This window comes from Magnolia sinica, chromosome 6 (assembly GCF_029962835.1).
Source record: "Magnolia sinica isolate HGM2019 chromosome 6, MsV1, whole genome shotgun sequence".
In the NCBI taxonomy this organism is placed as follows: domain Eukaryota; kingdom Viridiplantae; phylum Streptophyta; class Magnoliopsida; order Magnoliales; family Magnoliaceae; genus Magnolia; species Magnolia sinica.
This window is the reverse complement of record NC_080578.1, coordinates 96655820-96678809: the sequence shown is the minus strand read 5'-3', so window position 1 is coordinate 96678809 and position 22990 is coordinate 96655820. Positions and strand designations below refer to the sequence as shown.

The 22990-nt window shown below is 37.5% G+C and overlaps 1 protein-coding gene across 1 annotated transcript in view; it reads left to right on the top strand.

Moving 5' to 3' along the window:
- Positions 1–15074, top strand: part of LOC131249749 (probable disease resistance protein At5g63020) — a 29518-nt gene extending 14444 nt beyond the window's left edge. The window contains exon 2 of the mRNA XM_058250514.1: positions 12427–15074. Within this exon, the coding sequence (XP_058106497.1) occupies positions 12427–15074 (2648 nt within the window). The remainder of the gene's footprint in view (positions 1–12426) is intronic.
- Positions 15075–22990: the final 7916 nt, after the last annotated feature.

Sequence of the window (22990 nt, the reverse complement as noted above, 5' to 3'; positions counted from 1 at the left end):
TTCATAAGTAGGTCAGTGGGATGACCTTCTTGGCACCTCATCCATGCATCCTTGAAGTCTTCGTCAGTGGCATACTGCTCCTTGAGATAGTCAAATCCGACTACCTCATTGTTTATTGTAACAAGTAGTGATGCATGACAACTAAGTGCATCAGCCACCTCGTTTTGCCGTCATGACTTGTACTTCAGAACGAACATGAATTCCTGTAAAAACGCAACCCATCTAGCATGCACAAGATTCATGTTAGCCTAACTATTAATAAATTTTAAGGCTTTATGGTCAGTATAGAGAACAAACTCTCTTTAGATCAGATAATGCTGTAAGTATTGCAGTGCTTAAACAACTACGTATCGACCACTTCTTTCAGGTTTCACTGAGTTTTTCATTGTAGAAGGCTACCGACCTACCTTCCTATGATAAAACTCCAGTTCTGACGTATGAGGCGTCACACTTAACCTCAAACGGTTTGCCAAAACTGGGAAGAACCAAGACCGGTGTTGTGGACAATTAGTGCTTGATTTTATCAAAGCTCTTGTCAGCATGATCGGTCCACTGAAACAATCCCCTTTTTCATGCAATTTGTAATAGGTAAGACTATTGTGCTAAAATTACACACGAATCAACGATAGAAGGTCGACAACCCGTGGAAACTCATCATTTCATGAATGTTCTTCAGGATCGGCCATTCCCGAATAGCTCACATATTTTCATTGTCTACATGGACGCCCGCTAACGTTACAACAAATCCTGGAAAAAACAGGCTATCCGTTAAAAAAACTATACTTCTTCAAGTTAAGGTACAACTTGTTAACTTACAGGACCTGTAGCACCTGCCTGAGATGTTCCATATGCTCCATCTCATCCTACCTATATATCAGGATGTTATCAAAATATACTACCATAAATTGACTAATGAACGGTTTCAGCACTTGATTCATCAAACACATAAAAATGGTTGGTGTATTCGATAGACTGAAGGGCATGACCAGCCACTCATACAACCCTTGGTCTTGAATTGTTTTCCACTCATCACTGAGTCGAATATGAATCTAATGATACCCACTCCTCAAATTTAGCTTAAAGGACACCTTGACACCTTCTAACATATCAAGCATGTTGTCCAACCATGGTATTGGGAACCGATATTTTATGGTAATCTTGTTAATTGCTTGGCTATCGACACACGTGTGCCAGCTCCCATATTTTTTTGTGCCAACAACACTAGCATAGCACATGGGCTCATGTTCTCTCTTAAATGACCCTTACGGATCAATTCCTCCACTTGCCCCTAAAGTATCTCACACTCTTTCAAACTCATCCGATAGTGGGGGTGGTTGGGTAGGCTAGCCCCAGGAACGAGGTCTATGTGATATTAGATATCCCGCATGGGGGACAATCCATCGAGTAACTCTTTAGGCCAGATTTTCTTGAATTCGTTCAGTAATTGCCTTAAACTTGGAGGAATGTTTAAGGGCTCCGATTCCTCGCCTTTACAACTACGGCGTATACCTCACCGATTTCATTGGATTCCTTCGTGAAATCCCGAATGGTCAGGAGGGAACTCCCCTCCACTTTAGAAGCTTCAAGATGGTTCTTTAGTCCCATAGAGACAATGACCATCTTTCGACTGTCCTTGATGAAGATGTAAACATTATCTTGTCCCCGGTGAGTCGTGTCATGGTCCGACTGCCATGGTTAACAGAGTAACATATGACATGCTTCCATGTCGACCACATCACAAAGTACTTGATCCTTATAGTTTTTACCAATTAAAAATGAGACAATGCATTGTTTGGTTACCTTTGTCTCGTTCACCTTTTTTATCCAATCAATTAAGGAGAAAGATGTTTTATCGTAGGTAGCCACAACTTGTCCACCATTACTTTCGAGACGATGTTCTCGCTGCTACCAATATCTTGATTACATCACTGACCTTGCTGTTGATGGTACACCACATATGGAATATATTGTGCCATTGTGGATGTAACCAGTGTTGTTAAATGCAACCGTATATTCGCATATACGAATTGCCATATGCATATCGCATATGCCATTACAGTGCATATGCGATCGCATATGCCAAATGTGCGAGGATATGCAATCGCATATGCGATGTATGCAATCGCATATCTACCAACTGTTGGCACATTATTTTGTTTGTTTATTTTTTTATTTTTGCAAAAAAAATCAAACTTTCTTAAGTAGTGTAACTTTGTAACTATAAGTTGTGTAAATATATTATTGAATGTAACTTACTGTTAGTGTAACTAAGTTGTAAATTGTAACTTGTAAGTAGTGTTAGTGTTATAATGTATAAATAATAAACATTATGTAACTTCAAAATTGTATTTGTACAATAAATAACTTATTGATTATTTTGTTAATTAACTATATTGTTGAATGTGGAATTTGATGTACTTCATTCATTTTTCTAACAAGTCACAAACTAATTTTATATATGTAAAATTACTATATTAGTTATCTATTGACTTAGGGAAGCTTCTCCTAAGTTTTTATATTTTTCTACATTTTTTTCAAATTTTCTCCTTGTTTTTTTGTTTTTTTTTTTTCAAAAAAAAAAGATAAAATGCGACCGCATATGCAATTGTACGATCACGTATGCGCACAAGTATATCCGATCGCACAAAACAGCATATGCGGTTTGACAACATTGGATGTAACTCCTTTCCTGGTGTGTACAGTAATTGCCTCACGACTAAGGATTCACCATGATCCCCAACCATCTATTCTTCGTTACCAGCTCCTTCCTCAATGGCTTATTCATCTTCATCAAAGTTAGGGTCTTCTTCTGCTGCATCACCTTCAGTGCCCCCTTCAGCAATGGTCAAGGAGGCTGCGAGATTTTGAGGGTAGGTGTTTGATTATTGACCTGGTTAGCCACAATAGTAACAACTGTTCGGCTTTGGCCGATAAGAAGGATTTGGAATCTTACTTGGGCCCGTTGTTGTGGATGCTACACATTAAGGCCTAGATGGGCCACTCACCGTGTCACAGTTTGCGATTGCAGGAGGTTGAGAACGTCCTCTTACTGGTTCTTTTCCTCGTGCCAACATTGGATCTTACGAGGGACTCGTCATGGGGGCCAAGTTGAAGGGTAAGGCTGAGTAGGGACTCTTGCAAGCTGCGTTTCTGCCCTCCCTGCCAACTGAACTGCTTCATCCACAGTCCCAACCAAGTACATGAGTGCATCTGAACTCGGTCCTCAATCGTCAATCGTAATCCATCTATAAATCGTGCTACCTTCTGAGATTCGGTTTCTGATAGGTCATTCCACGTTGTCAACCTCTGGAATTCTTCAATGTAATCTGTGATGGCTCAATTCCTCCGTTGGCAATTTTGGTATTGTTGGAATAATCATTAGGGAGGAATCGTGATTGAAGAAGGCGTCTCATCTGTGGCTAGGATCGGATGGGCACTTTGTTCTCTCGAGCACGTGAAAGTTATATTTGCTCCCACCATGCCAAAGCACCATATTTTAATTTAAATGCTACTAATTTCACCCTTTCATGCCCTGACACGTCCATGTAATCAAAATATCATTTTACTTTGGCTAGTCATTTGAGGAAATCTTTCATATGTAATAAGCCATTAAAACAAGGAAGTTCGACCTTACCCCGATAGTCTCTTTTAGCACGATCTGGACGATCACCTCCATAGACTAGTCATCGGGTAAAGCCATCATCGAAGTCCTCGTCACTAGAGCTCGAATAATCTGGGGTAGCCCTACGATTCACCACTGGTAGTGCTATACAAAAATCAAGGTTTTAACCTACAACAATTATGGGCGATTGAGCATTGCCTTGCGCTCGAAGTGGAATTAGCGTATCTGCAAAATGGTCAAGGGTTGCCTACAACCCTTATATGGTCAACTGACTCTTCCGGTGGAAAGCTTTCATTCTTTCCAAAAGATAACGAATCTTAGGATCACCGTCCATAGGATTTTGGTTCATACCTTCGTTATTTACCCTTAGTCTAAAGGGAGTCCTTACTCTAATACCAATTGACGCAAGGATGGGCGTGATGAGGTCGATCACCGTCTTCCTCAAGGGGATACTACAAATCCATAGAGTTTCTCTGGACTCCTCACACAGATACCTTGAATCCACGAGGGAAAATAAGAAAATAAAAATAAATTCTAGAAATTCAATAATTGATTGATAGATGATAAAATGAATTTACAACCCTTTAAATAGTGATACGAAATCTTGGAAGAAGTTTTAGAATCAAACTTAACTCAAACTCTTTAAAATTCGTGGCTTACTATAAATAGTAAACTTACTATTTATAAATGGTTATGATTCCTACTAGACTTCATGGTTTTTAGCCAAAAATAATAAGTTTCCTATTTGGCTTAACCATGTTATTCACTTAATTTTTCTAAGCACATTTCATGTTGGACACAACTCTTAAAGCTCTAAGGATGAAGAGTTATAATCAAACTAAAACTTACTATAAATAGTAAAAATGAAAATAAAATGGATTTTTGATCGTCGATCTGATGGAATCTCACAAATTCGGTGTGGGCAACCTGGCATAGTGGGTTGGGTGGCTACAGTACGTAGCTTCTCCTACCCCAAAATCATATATATTACATCGAATAACTCATTCCAGTTTGCGAGATAAGCCTGTTTTAAGGTTCTGATGGTCCGAATCACTTCTGCCTCCGATCGGGCCTTCTTTGGTCCATCTTGGACATGAAAGTGTCCGCAACCCGCTCTACATCACCTAAAAGACAGATCCAACCATCAAGTGCCCATACCATTGAGAACAATGAAAAATCATCATCCCAATCCTAGGTGGTTGCACCCCACCTAAAGCTTGCTTTAACATGATTTTTAGTATGTCCCATCGTCACAATTGTGGTGGGCACAACTTTCGATGGGTTAGATGCCGAATAGATGTTATGTGGAAAAAAAAAAGATATTATGTGGACCCCACTACTAGATCTTGGGGTTTTTTTTATATAATTGCACAAGATCTCTATGGTAAGGCCCACCTAATGATTATATATATATAAAGAGAGTGAGAGAGAAGAATGCTCACCTGCGCACATTTTTACATGTGTACCCATGCACACCTTTGCACATGTCTTATGGTCCTAGAATCCAAACGGTCCACATGATGCGGCACCCCTTGAAACTCTATTGGCCCAATTTTCAACCTGATCCAAAACTCTAGTTGACATAGCAAAGAGAAATGCAAATCAAGGGATGAAGTTGTTTCCTTTTGCCATGGCCCACCAGAGTTTTGTATCGGGCTGAAAGTTGGGATAGTGAGGTTTCAAGGGGTGCCACATCACGTGGACCATTCAGATTATGGAACCATGACACATGTGCAAAGGTGTGCATGAGTGCGCACCTAAGAAGGTGCACATGTGAGCATTCCTCTCTCTCTCTCTCTCTCTCTCTCTCTCTCTCTCTCTCTCTCTCTCTATATATATATATATATATATATATATATATATATATATATAGGGATCACATTTTGGATGGGTGTGCGTTGTTGGTACCGCAGTTGCGGGGTGCCACCATGGTACCGTGTGAGCCATGCCTTGAAAGGGCATGCAGATTGCGTAGTGAGCCTAGCACCACACACATCTGTGATGATTCAATGTGGTGGGATTTGATTGGACATGTGCCACTTTTAGTAATGGAGGAGCCCAGTGAAACATGTACTTAACCTAATGACTTTCGAACATGCCTTACGTAAGTTTCATTTTTTTTATTGTGGCACATGACCCAATCAAATCTGGCACATCAAATCATCACAAATGTATGTGGCGGCAAAGTCATCATATAATCCGCGTCTCTTGAAAGGACGTAGGTTGCCTTATCCAAGGAAATCCCTGCTGACATGACATGTCGCAAAGTGAGTGTTGATTTATAAATGGGCTCAAGAATGATAGAAAAGGAAAGCATTATTATGTGTAAAAGATGCCATTTGGGTCGAGTAAAAACTGAATCACACACGCCAAAATCTAAAATTGGCCATTCCACCCAAGGGGATAGTGTGAAGCATGGGTTTTTTATGCCTATTTCATTTAAGGGTGGTTTGGATGCCGCTAAAGTTTGAAGTTGTAAATAGTTTATACCTAAAAAGAGTTTAAATTGTTAATTGTTTACATGCTATTTTGTTTGGTTTTTAAGTAGTAATTGGTGTACATGAAAACTAATTATGCATTCGGCTTTTAAGTGGTAAATGTACTATACACGTCATGGTAGGCCCCACACATCATGATTGTGTATCAACATGGCGTTCTATTATTTATAATGTCTTTTTAACTACAAAGACTTTACATGTAATCTGAAACATGGCTTTTTGCTAATTTTCAAATTACAACTGAAAGGAATAATGTGTTTACAATCGGTAAAACCTTTATAGGCAAATGCAGATATCCAAGCAGCCCCTATAATCTCATTACAACTCAAGGACTTTTACTAGCAACAAAACGACCACTTAAAAATTACAAGTGGAGATAAGGATTAGTGTTTTGATTTTGAATGTAAGAAAACACAGAGGGCTTGATCATAATCTATCAAGGAAGAAGAAAAAGGTGAGTTTGGTGGTAATTTTGTAAATTTTGCAGCACTTGATCTGGTGTTTTCACATTTTTATTCATTTTCTAGTTAAGATTAATTTTGGTTTTATATGCATTTGGTCTAAAAATGTTGGATTTTTTATTTTTTATTTTTAGGTCATGATATTAATCGTTAGCTGTAATTTGAGCGTACACTAGCATGCTAAACTCAGTTCATCCATCAGAAAAGTGTTCTTTAGCTGTTCTTCGTGATCAACTGTAAGAATCTATTTCCCATTCCATTCTGATGTGTATTGAAAAGTCCTTTCGTACAAAAGGCAAAGGAGTAACCCATCATCAAAGAACGAACCCTACCCTTTGAATATCGCCTGATCCAATTTACACACTGAGCAAGTGGCTGAATAGGCAACCGATCTCTTCATATCTCGATCATACACTACATGTCTGCCTATCTCGACGCTTGGGGTCATTGTTGTTCGGTTCGAATTGAAGCCGCAATTTCAATTTTGGCATGCCAGCGTACCAGTGTAGAAAACAACAACAAATAATTTTCTAACACGCCCAGTGGGACACTATAACATGAGTCGGTATGAAAGTAATGAGAAAGCGAGATAGTCAATATATCTTTCTAAGATAATGATGACTTGGCTATGTGATATGCAAATGGTGAATCGGCATACGACATAGCAATTACGAGCTCAGGCCGAGCAGTTACAAATTTTTAGGCCAAGACCATTAACAGATGGATGGTTAGCCAAGCCGGAAGCCTAAATCTGTTGTTTTTTGAAAGAACATTTCTTGTGTTGCAGCAAAATGTGCCTCAGCTAATTGTTGAATAATAGTTCTGTCGAAAATCTGGCATCAGTACCGCCAGCATTGCAGTTACCTTTTCTGTCATAACATAATATTCATCAGCTCCAATCCAGAAGATACGGAACACTTCACTATCTGCCGAGTTCAGGAAAGCAGAGTGGGAGGTCAGGAATTTTATTCCTGGAGTAAGCCATTCCTTGGGAATTCCACTATATCATGGAAAACAAAATCAGGTAGGTCCCGATCCACCTCTAATGCCCAAATCGCACCGTTTGAATTGTGACCAAATTATTCAAATAGTTCAAGAAGTAACAGGCCAAGTTCGCAGCCGTATTACTACCTCGGTCAACCATAAGCCTTATTCAGAATGGATTGACTGACAGTCTCCATTGTCACGACCAATTTTGTCATTTTTCGATTGAGACGGCCGAGTTCAGCGAAGTTGTCCGACTTTGACGTTTTCCGATCAAGATGACTGAGTTCAACCAAGACAGCCAAATTCGTTGTCTCTCAATCAAGATGGTCGAGTTTGACCAGGATGGCCGATTTTGCCATTTTTCAATTCAGATGGCCGAGTTCAGCCAAGTCGGCTTAATTTGATGTTTTTCGATCAAGATGGTCAAGTTCGCCTAAGTCATCCAACTTTGACATTTTCCGATCAACATGGTCGAGTTCGACCAGGACAGTCGATTTTTCAATTTTTCAATTCAGATGGTCGAGTTTGGCTAAGTCAGCTGACTTTGATGTTTTTCGATCAACATAGTCGAGTTTGCCCAAGTCATCCAATTTTGACGTTTTCCGATTAAGATGGTTGAGTTCGACCATGATGGTCGATTTTTCCGTTTTTTGATTCAGATGGCTGAGTTCGGCCAAATCAGCTGACTTTGATGTTTTTCAATCAAGATGGTCGAGTTTGCTCATGTCATCTAACTTTGACGTTTTCCAATCAAGATGGTCGAGTTCAACCGGGATGACCGATTTTGTCATTTTTTCGATTCAAATGGCCGAGTTTGGCCATGTTGCTGACTTTGATGTTTTTCGATCAAGATGGTCGAGTTTGCCCAAGTCATCCGACTTTGACGTTTTCTGATCAAGATAGCCGAGTTCAACCATGATGGTTGATTTTGCCGTTTTTTTATTCAGATGGCCGAGTTCTTCCAAGTCGGCTTACTTTGATATTTTTTATCAAGATGGTCAAGTTCAACCAAGATGGCTGAAATTAATGTTTTTAGACGACCGAACCATCACACTTATTGCACCAAACAATGATTTAACATTGCATTCACCTTTTACCAAAGGCGAAGTAATGTGGGGGGCAATGTTGTACCGAATCCCAACCGTTCTTGGGAAACCGAATTGGAAAGGACATGCGTTAAAGCAATGAAAAGATATTGCATGCTAAAGATCTCCAAGGATGTTTGTAATGCATTTTACGAAATCACAGCTGACAGGATGATAGGATAGGGAGCAGTTGGGAGGAAATAAAAAGCAAATCAAGTAGTTGTCCAAGCGGCCGAGTGTCATCCTGGAGGTCAACCAATCGACCAATGTCCATCCTATAGGTCGATCAAGCGGCCAAGTGTCATCCTGGAGGTCGAGTAAGTGTCTAATGGCCATCTAAGAGATTGAGCAAGCGGTCGGTGGTAATCCAGGAGCTCGATTGAGCAACCGAGCAGATTGCGATCGAGTTAGCAAGAAGGCCTGGAGTGGTTACTAAGATAGGTGGCAAGGAAGTCTCCAGAAGGCAATCGTGTTGAACGGTTATTGTAACCGTCGAAACGTAAGAAGGATCTAGATGGTTGGATCAAAGATATAAATAACAAAGAAAATCAAGAAGGAAAATCGTATCATACCAACCCAAACAAACAAAATCTATCTTTCAATTATCCTTTCAATTACCAGTCAATTTACATTCCATAGTGTAATCCTTTACTTTTACTGCCTACTGTTTATATTCCTTAATGTAATCCGTAGCAGTAACCGAGTAGCTGATAATCTTTAACTGTAATTCGAGTGTACGCTAGCACGCTGAACTCAGATCATCCATCGGAAAGGTGTTCTTCAGCTGTTCTTCAGTTGTTCTTCATGATCTATTGTAAGAATCTCTTTCCCGTTCCATTTTGATCTATATTAAAAAATCCTTTCATATGGAAGGCAAAGGAGTAACCCATCATTAGAGGACGAACCCCCCCTTTGAATATCGCCTGATCCAATTTTACACACTGAGCAAGTGACTGAATAGGCGATCGATCTCCTCAGATCTCGGTCATACACTACGTGTCTGCACCTATCTTGGCACTTGGGGTCATTGTTGTTTGGTTCAAATTGAAGCCGCAATTTCAATTCTGGCATGCCCGGGCACCTAGTAGAAAAAACAATAGCGAATAGGTGGCACATGACTCAATCAAATCCGGCACATCAGGTCATCACAAATGTATATGGTGGCAAAGTCACCATGTAATCCGCATCTCTTGAAAGGACGTATGTTGCCTTACCCAAGGATATCCTTGGTAACATGATGTGTCATAAAGTAATTGATGATTTATAAATGGGCCCTAGAATGATAGAAAGGAAAGCATTATTATGTGTAAAAGTTGTCATTAGGGTCTGAGTAGAAACTGAACCACACAAACCAAAATCCAAAATTAGCCCCAAATTCCTCTCTCTCTCTCTCTCTCTCTCTCTCTCTCTCTCTCTCCCCTTCCTGAGAAAGGAGATAGTGTGAAGCAAGGATTTTTTAAGGTTTTTCTTTATCATCACTGCTCTTGGTTTTGTATTGGATTTTTAAGGTTTCCTTTCGCTCCCTATTTGCAATTTTATCAATATTCTAAACTTCTAGAGTTTTCTCCCTAGGTCTTATCTTAGAGCTATAGCTAGGATTTATTTATTTATTATTATTATTATTATTTTACAAATTCATTTCATTTGTCTTTGCCATTTCATCCATTTATGCCATTTTCCTTCAACGGTTGTTTGGATGCCTATAAAGTTTAAAGTTGTAAATACTTTACACCTAAAAGGAGTTTAAGGTGTTAATTGTTTACATACTGTTTTGTTTAGCTTTTAAGTGGTAATTTGTGTATATGAAAACTAATTTGTATTTGGCTTTTTAGTGGTAAATGTAATACACATCATGGTGAGCTCCACACATCATGATTGTGTATCAACATGGCGTTCTGTTATATATAATGTCTTTTTAACTATAAAACTTTACATGTAATCTGAAATTAGACATTTTGCCAATTTTCAAATTATAGCCGAAGGGAATAATGTGTTTACAGCCTGTAAAACCTTTATATGCAAATGTAGATATCCAAATAGCCCATGCAATTAGATTACTTATAATCTCATTACAACTCAAGGATGTTTACGGGCAACAAATTGGCCTCTAAAAAATTTTAAGTGGATATAAGGATTAGTGTTTTGATTTTGATTGTACGAATCTCAAATTCGATCTCATTAAAGAAGAGGCACAGCTATATTTTGCTGGAAATCTTTAGTTCTATTATCCTTCCTCAGAGAAGAAACGTAGAGGGCCCAATCATAATCTACTAAGAAAGAAGAAAAAGGTGAGTTTAGTGATAATTTCGTAAATTTTGCAGCACTTGATCTTTTGTTTTCACATTTTTATTCATTTTCTACTTGAGATTAATTTTGGTTTTATATGCATTCCCTCTATAAATGTTGGATTTTTTTTTTTTTCAAGGTCATGATATTAATTCAATGCAAATGTGTTGCCTTTTTCTATATAAAGGAGTCTCATCCTTTTTTGTTTAAATAAACAAATAAGATAAGTGCTGCTTCTTAACTTTTCTATCATTTTATTCTTTATATTCTACTTTGTTTATTACTCTCTTGTTTGAATTTTTATGTGAATCTTTTTTTAGTAACTTTTGCTATTCTTTGTTGCTGTTTCATTAGAGTAGTTTGTAACATGTACTAATTAGATCTTGGTTAGTTGTCATTAATGCTAGGTTATGAATAAGGTACATCATGAATTACAACTTAGAGAATCATGTGAAGTAAATAAATTGCATATATAATCAAGCAAGATGTTTGATGCCAAAATCCGACACATCGAAAAATCTAGGAAGGCTCTTCTACAAATGCCCCATAAAGATGCTATCATTGAAGCTTTAGAACTACACTCACATGAAAATAATTATGTCGCTTTTATGTTATCTATTCAATGTATTGTTTAATATCATCATACGATTTTAAAAATTATTAGTATTTTCATTAGTGTGAAATTTATGAGCCAGACCAATTCAATGATCATAACCATCTGATTGATGGCCTCTAATATGGGTAGCCTAGATCATTTGTATAAATGTTAGGTCTAACCAACAATCAGATCCATCTATTTGATAGTCCTATAATGGATCACTTACGATTTTAAAGAATCATAAGTGTTAATGAGGCAGATAAAAAACTCATATAAGTCATACCACACGAAACAGTGGGGATGGAATGGCTGAACGTGACAGAAATTTTGTATCAGAATGATATTTGCACCTACAATTTATCTGAGTGATAATTATAACCCTATGAACGGTTTGAATCACATATAAAATCATGGTCATCTCTATGAGCCCCACACAATATCCGGGTCATAGGCAATCCACTTCCTGTAAACAGTAGTTCTCCTTGCGTCATGTACGGTAAAGTGGATATATATTACCTAACTACCCATAGTAAGTGTATTTCTTTTGTCTGTCCATGAAAAAGAAAAAGAAATTCCCTAATTCTAAATATAGCAGGCAAAATAGAGAAGCAATTGGCTCCAAGGAATAGGTATAGATATAGATTTAACCGTTCTAAATATTCTCCATAATTATAAATATAAAAAAATTATAATTATTAAATTCCCAGTTGAGTTGGGTCGGCTCACCAAGTGGACCCGCCCAAATTAACGAGTCTAGTCGAGTTTTTGCAGTTTTAGACTATTATTAGTACAAATTTTCATGAAATGTACTGTAACCAAACACGCCTTAACTTATTTATATCTTTAGTTCAATAATTTTTAATCTAACATTTCTAAGTTGTTATTGCAGGAGTTGTTATGGAATTCCTCCATGAGATTGTCAGGAATTCATGGGCTCAATACGACTACTCTAGAAGGCTTGAAGAGAGTCTTGATGTTCTAAAAATCGAAATGCAAGAGTTGAGCAGCCAGCAGACCGATGTAATTATTGCACTGAACACAGCGAAGGTAGTGCATGGAAAGAAGCCAAAGGCAGAAGTGAGTTTATGGCTGGAAAATGTGGAAAAGGTTACAAGCGCAGTGACTAAAATAGAAGTGGTTTATGGAGAAATAGAGAGAGATTTCTCACTCCCACGTGTTGCATTGGGAAAGCGTGTCGTACAGAAAATTGAAGAGGTGGTGAAGCTTAAGGAGAAAGGTCGATTTTCAGAAGGGTTACTTGCTGATTTATTACCTGAAAGTGGAAGTATGCCCACAACGAAATTGGTGGGTAGAACGACAGCAGAAAGAAATTTAGAACAGATTTGGGAGTCGTTGATGGATCAGGAGGTCAGAACTATAGGTGTGTATGGCATGGGGGGAGTGGGCAAAACGACCATCATGACCCACATCTTTAATAAAATACAGAGCTCTAGAATATTTGGTCTTGCCATTTGGGTGACGGTGTCTAATGATTCTAATATTGAGAGACTGCAAAATGGTATAGCACGAGAAATAGGATTGGACATTTCCTATGAAGATGATGAAATGAGAAGGTCAAAGAAATTGTTTGAGGCTTTAAAGCATAGGGAGAAGTTTGTTATCATCTTAGATGATATGTGGAAATCATTTCCATTGGAAAAGGTAGGGATTCCCGAGGGCAATACATTCAAGATAGTGTTGACTACTCGATCAAAAAATGTATGCCAAGGCATGAAGTGCCAAAAAAAGTTTGAAGTGGAGGTTCTTTCGCGGGAAGAAGCGTGGGAATTGTTCAAGGAAAGGCTTGGGGCTGATGTTGTGCTTTCTTCGGAAGTAGAACAGATTGCGAAGCTTGTGACTGAAGAATGTGGTGGTTTGCCGCTTGGAATCATCACAGTAGCAAGTGCAATGAGAGAAAAGGACGATGTTAGAGAATGGAGAAATGCATTAGAGGAGTTAAAATGCTCAACGATGGAGATCGAAGGCATGGATGATCAAGTTTTTCCAATTTTGAAATTTAGTTACGATCGACTAAAATCTGACAGGATTCGATCTTGCTTCTTGTATTATGCTTTGTTTCCAGAGGACTATGCATTCCGTGATGAAGAACTGTTAAAGTATTGGATAGCAGAAGGATTGATAGATGATATGGGAGACTGGGAAAAGGAACAAGACAAAGGCCACACGGTATTGATTGGACTGATAGATGTATGTATGTTGGTAAGGAGGTCTGAAGGTCGTGTGGTAATGCATGATTTAATAAGAGATTTGGCCATCGGAATTACAAGGAAGAGGCCTCTGTTTGTGGTCAAAGCTGGGATGAGGATAAGGGGATCAATTGGTGTAGAAGAATTTACCGAAGAGGTTGAAAAACTCTCATTAATGAGAAATCAAATTGAAATGATTTCAGGTGAACCTAACTGCCCAAAACTCTCCACATTGTTGTTGCAAGAGAACCCTCTCTCAGGCAACATTTCTCATGAGTTCTTCAATTGCATGAACAGCCTCAGAATTCTCGACCTCTCTATGACTTATATTGAGTATCTGCCAGAATCAGTTTCCAACTTGGAGAACCTGTGTATGCTCTTACTAAACAATTGTTGGATGTTAAGGGAGGTACCGTCCTTAGCAAAGCTGAAGCGTCTAAGGTTTTTGGACCTCTATAAGACTGGAATCAAAGAAGTGCCAGATGGGATGGAATGTTTGGTTAACCTCAAAGAATTTTATGTTTCATCTGCTAAAGAGACAGAGAGGATAAATGCTGGTGGTTGCAATTCCTTAATGCTTACTGATAGTATTATCAAGCTGAAAATGGGGAGATGCGATCTGTCAAGCTTACACTGCCTGTCTCGCTTGCAACACTTACAGTCATGTGACATCTTGGAGTGTAGCATGAAGTGGTTGCTGCCGATAGGAGACAACAGCACCATAATTCCGTCTTTACCCTCAATACAGTCTTTGGATCTAATGGATCTTCCGAATTTAAGGGGTCTGTGTGAGGGAGTCTTGCTGCCTCCCTCATTTGCATGCCTCAGAAACCTGGTTGTCTGGGGATGTCAAGTATTGGAGAATGTCATGTCACTAGAATTGTTTCAGCATCTCCAATGCCTTGAATACATCGATATTGAAGAATGCAGTGAGATGGAGGAGGTGATAAAAGGAGGAGAAGAAGGTGATAACAACAACAATAACAATACCATCATCCTACTCCCTAACTTGAAGCGGTTGGAATTGACAAAATTAGCAAAATTGAAAAGCATTTGTAAGCGGGTCATCATTTGTCCTTCCCTGAAAGATATTATGATAAGAGGTTGTCATCAGCTGAAGAAGATCCCTCTTTCCTTTGGCAACTCAACTTCTGTTATGAGAGGAATGAGAGGAATTATCAGAGGAAGGAAAGAGTGGTGGGATGCATTGGAGTGGGATGATCCCAACACCAAAACACTCTTAACTTTTGGTAATGAAGAAACAATACATGGATTGAAAAGAAAAGCAGAACAAGTAGAAGAGGTTGCATCGACGTCACAGCACCGATAATCCAGTTTGGTTTTCTATGCTTTTTTATTTAGTTATCTATTTCTTCTTTTATATTTCAAATGTAATGTTACTGAGAATGTCTTCTCTTCTTCTTCTCTCTCTCTCTCTCTCTCTCTCTCTGTGTGTGTAAAGGATGTCAACGGAACTTTACCACACAAGCCTCCCTTAAAGGAGAATCACAGCACACGTGCCAATGTAGCACACGTTAATGAAAGTCTAACACACGGATCTTCTATAACACCTGTTTCATAGAGAGCATGATACCGGATTGCGCATTGAGTAAGCTGTGGGGCCCACAAGTAACTTAAATGTCTTATCCACACCGTCCATCCGTTTTTCCAAATCATGTTAGTGATTGATTCCAAAATTGAAATATATCCAAAGCTCAAGTGGACCACACTACAGGAAACACTGGGGATAATGGCGTCCACTCAATACGGAGTCCGTGTCCGGGTGGAACAACCAAGCTCGATCGGACCCTCCATCCATCCATCAGTTGCACTTTCGAATGTTAGGCCATGGACCAAAAATCAGCGCCAGTCAATAGGTTATTGTTTTGATCTTTTTGTATGCACCGAAAGAAAGCTTATCACGGAAAGGCCTCAATTCCAGGTTGTATGGCTAACTCACATGCTCCAACTTATGACATTTCTAGTGTGAGTAGAAAAGTACGAAGCAAAGTGCTTGGAGATCAGGCGACTTTATGGGGCCCACTATGATGTATGTTTTATCCATGCCGTCCATCCATTTTGCTATCTCATTCCCAGGCGTGAGCCAAAAAAATGAGGCATATCCAAAACTCAAGCAAACCACGAGACATGAAATAAATGAGATTAAATGCCTATTGTTAAAAACTTCTTGTGGCCAGCAAAAGTCTCCCAAGAAGGTTTAGGTCTCTTAACCTTACCAATAAATTAGATGGCAAATAAACATCACGGGCCCAAGAAACGTTTTAATGGTGGGCATTATTTTTATTTTTATTTATTTTTATTTTTTTTGTATACACTTACTCATACTCCTTACACACCCACCCACTTACACAGGGTGACTTTTTTATATCAATATTGGTACTGAAACCCATGAGGCATGACCAAGGACTGACGGTTGGCATCATTATCCCCACCATTTCCTATTATTTGGTCCACTTGCGCTTTTTCATTAATGTTGGGCATCTGTTGGTAAACCTGTCAAATGCTTTATGAAATAGGCTGAGTATTATTAATGCTAGACAGAGCATTTTTAAGTGTAAAATGAACTTATGCATACAAATCATTATTTTAATATAAAGGATGTGAAACCAATTGGTAATTATAGTCAATGACAGATGTATTATTATTATTTACTTCTCAGTTGATAATATATATTTTCTTTGTCTCGACATTTGAATTGCAATAAAATATTTAAAAAATGACATGATTTAACCTCATATTAGTTGGAATGCAGCAGACAATAAACAATGGTTAAACTCGAGTATCGATGTGCATTGGAATCGCAGGAACTAATAGTCATTGATGTAATTAATGATGTCATTGATGTTGTTGTCTACTAAGTGATGCTTACAGGGGCGGCTCAAATGGGGAGGTAGGTTAGACAATCGCCCAAGGGCCCCTCATTATGAAGGCCCTATATTGTAGTAAAATTAAAATTTTATAATTATGAAGGTCTTATATTATAGCAAAATTAAAATTCATAAGAAAAAAAAAAGGCCTAAAATTTTTGAAATAAAACTTATTGAAAGGCCTACAAAATAGGAACATCTAAAAATTAGTTTACAAATTTGAAAATAAAAATAAAAAACAAATCTTAGAAATTAATACTATCAATAATAACAGTTTAACTCTATCGACTCTTTTCAAAATAATAGCATCATTCCCAATAAATTCTTCTCCTAAAACCTAGGACCACAACTACCTACTTTATTACTAATTAAGTTCTCAAAAAATTAAATTCTAACGTCATTTTTTTAAATTAAATTCTAACTTCATTTTTCTAACGGTGTGGATTTATTTTAAGAATTAAAAGTTTTAAAAGAAATTACAAAAATAAAAATTAATACTCCAATTGAAATACTTAATTTAATAAAAGAATTAGATTGTTTTTCAAAAAATTTTTATTGCATATAAAGTTTTACTTACTATAGATGTAACAATTGCATCTGTAGAAAGAAGTTTTTCAAAACTAAAAATTATAAAAATTTATTTATGAACAATTTTGTCTCAAGATAAATTAAACGATTTAGCAATTTTATCTATCAAAATTGATTTATTGGGTAAACTTGAATACAAAAGTTTAATTAGTAATTTTGCATCTAAAAAGGAAAGAAGCAAATTTATTGTTTAATTTTGAATTTATTATTATTATTTTTTTAACTAGAAAGCCTCAATTTTACAACTTGCCTAAGGCCGCAAAAATGTTGAGCCACCCCTGGATGCTTAATCTACTTTTCAAAAGATCAGAAAATGTTCGTATATATATTTTAATTTTCTAGTAATGAGCGACTTCCATGGAACATCTGAGCCGTGAATATGATGGCCATAAGCTAAAGATCACCTTGAGCAAAAGTTGGAACAACCCATTAAGTGGGCCATACATTAAGCTAGACCATTCATCAGTTTTCTATTGATTATAAGTGTGCTTGCCCGCCTGATAAAAATGGGTTATTTTGCTTTTTGCCCATGGTGGCTTTTATTATGTGTCCCACCTTTTGAACGGCTAAGATTGGGCTGTACTATGAGTAGCCGTTCTGAGGAGTGATTACAACTAACCAAGCAGGAGGAATGCGCATCAGATCGACCCCGTCCATCAGGTGTTCTGCTACCTTTTCATTATGGGTTCCTAAATTCATTTCAATCGGATACTTAAGTTACCCACACCTGAAGGAAACAGTGTAAAATCATGTCTAAAACTGTAAATTTCACGTGGTGTGGCCCACACCACTCTTGAAGTGTCCTGATTTTCGAGTGTGGTGTGTCAGATGACGTGTCAGATAAGTGATTGGATGGCATATACAGACCATGGTGGACACTGAAGACAATTTGAACAGTTTTAATTAAGATTCCCAGCTCAACTGTTTTACATGCCCACATGAGCGTTGAATCGGCCTATTTTTTTGGCCTCGGTCCACAACCAGAGTGTTCATCTGATGGAAGGCGTGGATCTCGTCCACGTGAAGTCCTGTATCCATGTCAGCGAACAATGACGCCCCCCATGACCACGCTATAGTTTCCGTACGTCATTTAACGTTAACATTTTTATTTTCTTAAACCTACACGTTTTATGCAACTGTTTTTATGAAAGAAGACAAACCTTGTTTTGCAACTTAGACCTCCACGTGCGGATACTGAATTTCAGGATGAAAATACCCCTCCTTTCACGGAAACGGATTGGGTACTCCGCCTGCCACCAGCCAACGGAGGATGGTCGGTGGTCTGTGGGCCCCAACATGATGTATGCTCTTCATCCATGCCATCCATATATTTTTCCAGATCATTTTATGATATGAGACCAAAAATGAGTTATATCCACATCTCAAATGTATCACATTACAGAAAATAGTGTTGAATGAGCGTCGACCATTAAAAACTTTTAGGGGGCCCACTGTGATGTTTGTGAGAAATCCTCCCCGTATAAGTTCCTTCATAGGGTCACAAAGACCTGGATGAAGAGGAAAAATAAATTTCATAATGATCCAAAACTTCTGTAACCCCTAAAAGGGTTTCAATGGTAGACGTTCAATTCCCCACTGCCTTTTACAGTGTGGTTCACTTGATAGTTAGATCTATCTTATTTTTCGTTTCAAGCCTTAATATGATCTCTCCAAATATATTGATGGTTTGGATATAATACAGACCTCATGATAGGACCCACAAAAGCAACACAGCTAAAAAAATAAAAAAAAATAAAAAACAGAGACCGCCGCGGTGCTGCTGTCGAGCAGTCTGCTACGGTTTTTGCTACGGTTATAATCCGTAGCTATTGTGTATCGAAAATTACACCATTTTTAGGCAAACACGCTAGACAGTTAATGGACCTTTTCGATAATATTGAAAGGTTGTCGATATATCGACGCCCTATTGCTACGGTTATAATCCGTAGCTATAGGTCTACAACAATTACTCGGTATTAGTTATCAATACTATCGATCATGTCTCGATATTATCGATGACTTATGCCCGATACCATCGAACATATGTCGATAATATCGAAAATTTATCCATTTTTCGAGTTTTGTTGCTGGCCAATTTGGCATTCATCTTCGATATTATCGAATTATAGTCGATAGTATCGACAATCTATGGCTACGGTTATAATTCGTAGCCATAGGTCTGTGGTCATTTTCTCCTCTCTTTTCCCCACAAGTACTATTACTTTATCAACTTTCTTCTTCACACTTGATGTAAAAATAAATAAATAAATAAAACAAAACAAAACAAAAAAAAAAAAAACAAAAAAAAAAAAAAAAAAGAAAGAAAGAAACAAAACATTAGGACACCATAGAGAATGAAACCTTAAAAGGCAATGTAACCTTTAAAAAAATGTAAAAAATAAGGGAAGACTTGCCTATGAATGAGTGAATGAGAAATAAAACTATAAAAGAAAAGGGAAGAAATGAAATGATCTTAATTGTTGAATCTTGATCTTCAATGGTTGAACGCTTCAACTTTAAACTTTAAATTTGAAGCTCGATCTTGGATACTCGAATGATGAATCTTCATCTTGGATGGTATTCTTGAATCTTGAATGGTCTTGGAAATGTTCAAATTTGTAAATGGGAAATGAAAAGTAATAGAGAGAAACTTGAAATAGTTGTAGAGAGATTAGAGTAAGAGAGAAAGAATGAGAGCTTTAGAGTCAAGAATAATGAAAATGGAGGGGATATGAGTGCCTATTTATAAGCAAAAGTGTCCCACATTGCAAAAAAAAAAAAAAAAAAAAAATTGCTCCCAATGGTCATATTTCTGACTATTGAGATTGCTCCCAATGGCCATAGTATGCATATTACACCATAACTCTTTCAAGTTATTTTGAATTTTCAGTAACAATCCTCCATATTATCATGCAACAAGAAAGGCTTGTTATTTGATTAGTTACTCTTGAATTTAATAGGGACTTAACATTTGAATCATTTTATGAACATGTTTGATAATAAACAAACATCACTGTTGGGCCTAATATGGTTTCAGCGGTGGAAATCATTATGCCCACTGTTTCCCGTGGTATGATCCACTTGATCTTTTATATGCTTCAATTTGGGGCTCAACCCTTTAAATTAGATGGAAAAACGGATAGACGACGTGGATATACTACATATATAATGTGGGCCCAACTGAGTTTACTCAGTACGATGGGAGTGTACTGACTAACTTAGTACGCAATCTGATTACACTTGCTACTCAGCGGGGCAAACTAAAAATTGAGCGGGGCAAACTGGAAATTGAGCGGGGCAAACATGAAATTCAGCGGGGCAAACTGAAAAATGAGCGGGGCAAACTAGAAATTCAGCAGGGCAAACATGAAATTCAGCGGGGCAAACTGGAAAATGAGCGGGGCAAACATGAAATTCAGCGGGGCAAACTGGAAATTGAGCGGGGCAAACTAGAAATTGAGGAGGGCAAACTGAAAATTAAGTGGGGCAAACATGAAATTCAACGGTTTTATATATATTAAAAAAAAACTGAAAATTCAGCGAGGGTAACATGAATTTCAATGAATTTGAAATACAATTGAACTAACCTAATACATAATTGAAATGCAATTAAACTAGCTTAATATGAATTTCAATGAACTTGAAATGCGATTGAACTAGCTAAACATCAAATTTTAAGGTCATTACTCGAGGAATTCAACCAATCATGAACCGCGAATTACAACGGAAAAAAAAAAGAAGCTAGCTATCAAGTGGACCACACTGTAAAAGGCAGTGGAGGATTGAACGTCTACTATTGAAACCCTTTTAAGGGTCATATAAGTTTTGGATCATTATGAAATTTGTTTTTCCTCTTCATCCAGGTCTTTGTGACCTTATGAATAGATTGGATGGAAAATATATGTTATGGTGGGCCCTACAAAATTTTTAATGGTGAAAATTAATTTTCCCGCTGCTCTTTGTGGTGTGGTCTAATTGATCTTTAGATATGATTCTTTTTTTTTAAAAAAAAATAATGCCCCCAAATGATCTCGAAATATGGATGAACGTTCTGGATATAATAAATACATAACTGTGGGGCCCATGTAACTTTGATCTCCTTTGAGCGGGGCGAACATGAAAATTGAGCGGGGCAAACATGAAATTGAGCGGGGCAAACTAGAAATTGAGTGGGGCAAATTGAAAATTGAGCGGGGTAAACATGAAATTGAGCGGGGCAAATTAGAAATTGAGCGAGGCAAATATGAAATTGAGCGGGGCAAACTAGAAATTGAGCGGGGCAAACATAAAATTCAGTGGGGCAAACTAGAAATTGAGCGGGGCAAACTTGAAATTCAGTGAGGGAAACTTGAATTTGAGCGGGGCAAACTTGAAATTTAGCGGGGCAAACTTGAATTTGAGCGGGGCAAACTAGGAAATCAACAGGGCAAACTAGGAAATCAGCGAGGCAAACATGAAATTGAGCGGAGGAAACATGAAATTCAGCGGGGCAAACTAGAAAATCAGCGGTGCAACAGATAATTTCATAGATTAAGCCCCAAAAACTAAACATATCCAATGTTCAAATGGACCATACCACATAAAAATTTTGAATTGAACTTCTCATGTTAATCATTTCTTAGGGGCCACAGAAGTTTTGGATCAAGCTTATAATTGTGTTTTCTATTAATCCATGTCTATATGATCATATGAATAGGTTTGATAACAAACAAACATTGGATCAAGTTTTGGATCAAGCTTATAATTAGATCAAGTTTTTTTTTGGGTTAGCTTGTTGTATACACCCATGTCAGTACACACCCTCCATGTTAGCCATCCCCACTAGGAATCGATACGAAGATGAATAAATTTCATCCTTGTTGGGAGTATTTGAAATTTTATTAGGGTGAGACGTTGGAGTTATGTGTTCTTGAATTTGCTGTGTGAATAATAGTACAGTATCTTGTTTGCTTTTAGTGCTTGTATTTTTTAGCAATCAACCAAGGAAAACGTACCTAAATAAGACTTTAATTTTACTACTAAACTATGGAGGTGTCCCAAAGGAATAATTTATGGATCTTCTGAGGAATAATTTGAATGATGCTTGAAATGTTCGTTCCAATAAGCACATTGCATTGAGAGGTATGTTTTGTACTTAAGACCTATTAGATGTGTTGTTGAAAGTGAGTTTAAATGCACATGCAACTGCCATAAGTTTCTACCATCATAGATTTCTTAAAATTTAATAACTTCCGTAGAAATCTGATGTAGTTTTTCCATATTGCTCCAACATGTTGTCATCCAATTGTTCCAGGTGAATAACCTAAAAAGTGTACTTTGAGCAATATGTTCTTTAAAAACATATTTGTTCTATGCTTTATTTCTACTAATGATATTCTTGTTATTCTACTAATGCTACTCTGATTGTCCTTATCGTTCAAACATAGCACAAGAGAATTTCAACATTTTCTCAACATAGACCAGAAAAAGTATCCTGTGTAAACTAACATAAAAGCAGCAAACAATGCTTCTACACTACACATATGAAATAGCATGTTAACACTATACATATGGATAGAATTGTTAATGTTCTGTAGCAATTCTCTCAGAAGAAGATCCAAGTACAACATGGAAGCTCAGTTTTTCCATCTAATGCATGTGGTCCAATGTAAGATTCTGATATTAGCAGTAGCAGTAGCAGCAGAAGTGAGTGATACTGTAACTTTTTTCTTTCTTTCTATTTAGATAACTTATACTATACATACAGATGGAAAAATGGGGACTATTTTTT